This window comes from Myotis davidii, unplaced genomic scaffold, assembly GCF_000327345.1.
Source record: "Myotis davidii unplaced genomic scaffold, ASM32734v1 scaffold120, whole genome shotgun sequence".
NCBI classification, from domain to species: Eukaryota; Metazoa; Chordata; class Mammalia; order Chiroptera; family Vespertilionidae; genus Myotis; species Myotis davidii.
This window is the reverse complement of record NW_006294778.1, coordinates 5325911-5329605: the sequence shown is the minus strand read 5'-3', so window position 1 is coordinate 5329605 and position 3695 is coordinate 5325911. Positions and strand designations below refer to the sequence as shown.

General features: G+C 33.4%; 2 protein-coding genes across 5 annotated transcripts in view; one reads left to right on the top strand and one right to left on the bottom strand.

Annotated features, from left to right (window-relative positions):
* Nucleotides 1-3695, top strand: part of PARPBP (PARP1 binding protein) — a 49766-nt gene that overhangs the window by 43121 nt on the left and 2950 nt on the right. Inside the window, exons 11-12 of one of the 4 annotated variants that reach the window (XR_001514855.1) lie at nucleotides 377-510; nucleotides 2245-2389. Coding sequence is in view for 3 of the 4 variants with exons in the window: in XM_015567596.1 (XP_015423082.1) it covers nucleotides 377-714 (338 nt within the window). In the remaining variant the exon portion in view is untranslated. Of the gene's footprint in view, nucleotides 1-376; nucleotides 877-2244; nucleotides 2390-2529; nucleotides 2587-3695 lie in introns of those variants that run through there. The other 3 variants (XM_015567597.1, XM_015567598.1, XM_015567596.1) reach the window with 3 other exon arrangements.
* On the bottom strand, nucleotides 1132-2544 carry PMCH (pro-melanin concentrating hormone). Its single transcript, XM_006769361.2, has 3 exons — nucleotides 2182-2544; nucleotides 1666-1864; nucleotides 1132-1376 (listed from the first exon to the last, which is right to left on the bottom strand). The coding sequence occupies exons 1-3, from the start codon at nucleotides 2428-2430 to the stop codon at nucleotides 1327-1329; spliced, it is 498 nt and encodes a 165-aa protein (XP_006769424.1). The 5' UTR covers nucleotides 2431-2544; the 3' UTR covers nucleotides 1132-1326.

The window sequence follows — 3695 nt, the reverse complement described above, 5'->3', positions numbered from 1 at the left end:
GGGTCCCAGACTTCTAGAGGGCACAGACTGGGCTGAGGGACCCCCCGAGTGCACAAATTTTTGTGCACCGGGCCTCTAGTCTATAATAATAAAAGCATAATATGTTCATTAGACCAGACTTCCTTCTGGACAACCTTCCAGATGAGGCTGCGGCAAGTGGGGGCTGAGGCAGAGGCAGGAGCGAAGCCCCTTGCACGAATTTCGTGCACCGGGTCTCTAGTGTGATAATATAGGCATAATTTATAGCATTATTTAAATACAAATCATAAATTTTTTAATACTCTAGCCATTTTTAAAGTTTATTATAAAACTCTCATGTGTAATAATACTAAATATTATGTAATTCATTTCCTCTTTTCATCTTGCATAACAAAAGGTGTAAATTCATCTGTTGGAAGACCAATAATTGGAACAAATCCTGGAAATGTTCATCTGGACAGAAGTAAAGATGAAAAAGTAGAAAGAAAATCCAATAGTCTGACAGGAAATAAAAACTCAAAAAGGAAACAGGTGCCTTTAGATGATGAAAACATTCTCTGTGATAATGGAAATGAACCACCCCAATATAAAAATGTTAAGATACCTAAGACATCCAATGATATGCAGAATAAGTTGGATGGCAAACTAGCCAGAATAGCAAAAAGCAACAAGTGTACTGCCAAGGACAAATTGATTACTGGCCAGACAAAGTTAACTCAGTTTTTTAGACTATGAATTTGTCTTTTATGTACTTTAGATTCATGTATGTATAAAACCATTCACCAAAGGCATGTACTTAATTTTTAAGAGATCAAGGTGTAAATTAAGATGCTTTGTTGTTATTTTTAAAATTCTTTATTGTTTAAAGTATTACATATGCCTTCTTTTCCCCCCATTGACCTCTCCCCAGATACTCCCACCCCATAGCACATGCCCTCACCCTGCTAATGTCTATGTCCATTGGTTATGCTTACATGCATGCATATAAGTCCTTTGGCTGATCTCTTACCCACTCCTCCCTCCCCTGCCTTCTCTCTGAGGTTTGACAGTTGGTCTGTTTGTGATGCTTTGTTATTTTGGTCTAGAGAGACTCTAGAGCATATGTAAGGTTAGTGTGTTAAGCATTGTTTAAAAAATACAACTAAGTCATAGTTATGCAGAATACTCACAAAGTTTAATGTACAAATAAAGCATATCATTTAGGTTAATGATATCTCTTTATACTGCTTTCTTTTAAAACAGACATTTAAAATAATATAAGTCATAGTAACATTAAGAGCTTTTCCCCCCAACAGGCAATTAAATGATTTTGTTTTCTTCTGAAAAGATCATGTGGGCCAATAGGTATCAGACTTGCCAACACGGTCGATAGACTCTTCCCAGCATACACCTGATCACTGAAAGAAAAAAAAGGGTTTAAATTGCTTAAAGGACTATTATTGTACACAAAATTTATTAGAAATAAAAACAATGGACCTAATATAGCTAATTTGAAGTAAATCAAAATTATAATAACTAAATGATTTTTAGTTCCACATATTTGGCAGGGATCACTTAATAGAAAAAAGTGTGATTGAACTATGGTCTTATTTAATTTTGTTATCATTGGATCCAAATTCAGTTAAACTCAGAATTCTATTTTATGGTACTAAGACTTAAATAATTGAATTTTAAAGGACTACTCACTGTCAAAATCTCTCCTGCCTATAGGAAATTTAGCTGAGTTTTCTTCATCCCCAGTTTCTCTCTTTTCTTGTGTTGATTCAATATTCTGAACTCCATTCTCAGCTGGAAAAGCTACAGATCCTTTTGGTGCAAGATCAGGTTTTATAGCCAGATTCAGTTGTAGACCATGATTCAAGAAATTATGTTTGGAGCCTGCATTCTGTAAAAAAAAAGATTGATTTGCATTTTTGCTGTCTTATTTGGAATGGTAATATAATATAGTTGAATTCTTATTGATTAATTCAAAGATGACTGTTTTGACTTTTCAAAAATATCTTAGATATTTTTAAGTGATGAGTTGTTGTCCAGGATGAAAGAACAACCTGTTATGTATGAAATTTCATCAGTTGTCCTAATGCATATTGTGGCTATTTGCATATACTTCTGTTTATAAAAGTATCAACTTTACTTCCAAAGCATCCATAACAATCATTCAAATAGTCGTTGAAATAAAGGACAAGTCAGATTGCCACTTACCCTTGAATTTTTGTTTTCCTCATCATCCATGAAACCGCTCTCATCATTTTTATATTGTGCCAGGGAAGGAGCAATGACTGATTTTTCTGCAGTATCTTCCTTCTGAAAGGCTTTCCCCAGCCTAAATGTGTTAAATACCACGTCATCTTCTAAATTTCTCATGGACTTGGATGCTGAAAGTAAAATGGCTTGAGAAAGCAAAGAAAAAGTTAGTATTAATGTGTAGGAGGAGAGACTCATTTTTGCCATTCTTAGTTCGATGTTTGCATGGAGTCAAAGATGTGTAAAATGGAGAAAATTTTCTCCACCTGCTTTGTGAATGATTCCCACCTTTATATATATTTCCAGCCTGAATGGAAAGCACTTCAAAGACAGACTTTCATCACTTCAGAAGTGATTCATCAGGTAGAGCTAATCTTTTGTTTAGCCGCTAATACCTACATTGTTTGGGTTTTAGTGGCATATTGTTTTGTTTTGAGTGGGAATTTTCTCAGAATCTGATTAAGATCCTTAGTAGAATTCGCTCTGTTGAGCAGATTATGGTCTCTTGAAAATGGGTGGTAATTAAGGAAGACCACAGGACATCAGGCTCTCCATATTCTTAGTGTTTGCTTCTGTTTATTTTCTGGTTAAGATATTAAAACCAAAGTTATTTCGCTCAGTGATGATAAGGATAAAAGTTTTATTTACTTTTAATCCTGATTAAGTTGAAATAATCTTCAATAAGGATTTTCTTTTATAAATGCTTGATATAGTAGTCTTTGATGATTAAAGTGTATATACCTCTCAGTATGAACAAAATCATTCATGCTATACCTAAAATTGACCTGTCAGGTGTGTTTTATCTCTGCATTTACAAAAGGATATTACTGATATTTACTAATGAATTTAGTAATTAAAGAATAAGCAGTTCATGAAGAGAATACTTATGTGTTCCTTAAATATTAATGTTGGATGATGAATGTATTGTATGATTTTTAATTAAACATTTCAGAGTTAACTTCTAATTTTGACCACATTGTGTTAGAGAATATATTCTTGTATATGTCTTCTGGCACATATGAGCAAGTGTTTTTCTAGGGTGTATTTCTAGGCATTAAATTGCCAGATCATGGAGTATGTAAACAGCTTTACTGATGCCAAGTGTTTACAGAAGAGTAGCAACCAATTTAAGCTTCCACTAGCAGGCTATGGGAGTTCGCATCACTCCACGTCCTCGCCAATACTTGGGTATCTTATTCTCATTTTAATTTGTATTTTCCTAATCCAAAAAGATTGACTATTTTTATGTATGTTTATGAACCATTTATCTTTTCTCTTACATAAAATAATTTTGGGAAAAAAAATACTTGTCCATTTTCTGTTGAGTGCTTTGTCTTTTTCTTATTGATTCATGGGCGTTCTTTATGTAGATATCCTGGATAGTTATTCTTTGTTAGTTACATGTACTGTGAGATCATAAACATTTTTATATATTCTAAAAGTTTAAATGCTTTTATTTATTTTTTTTTGAA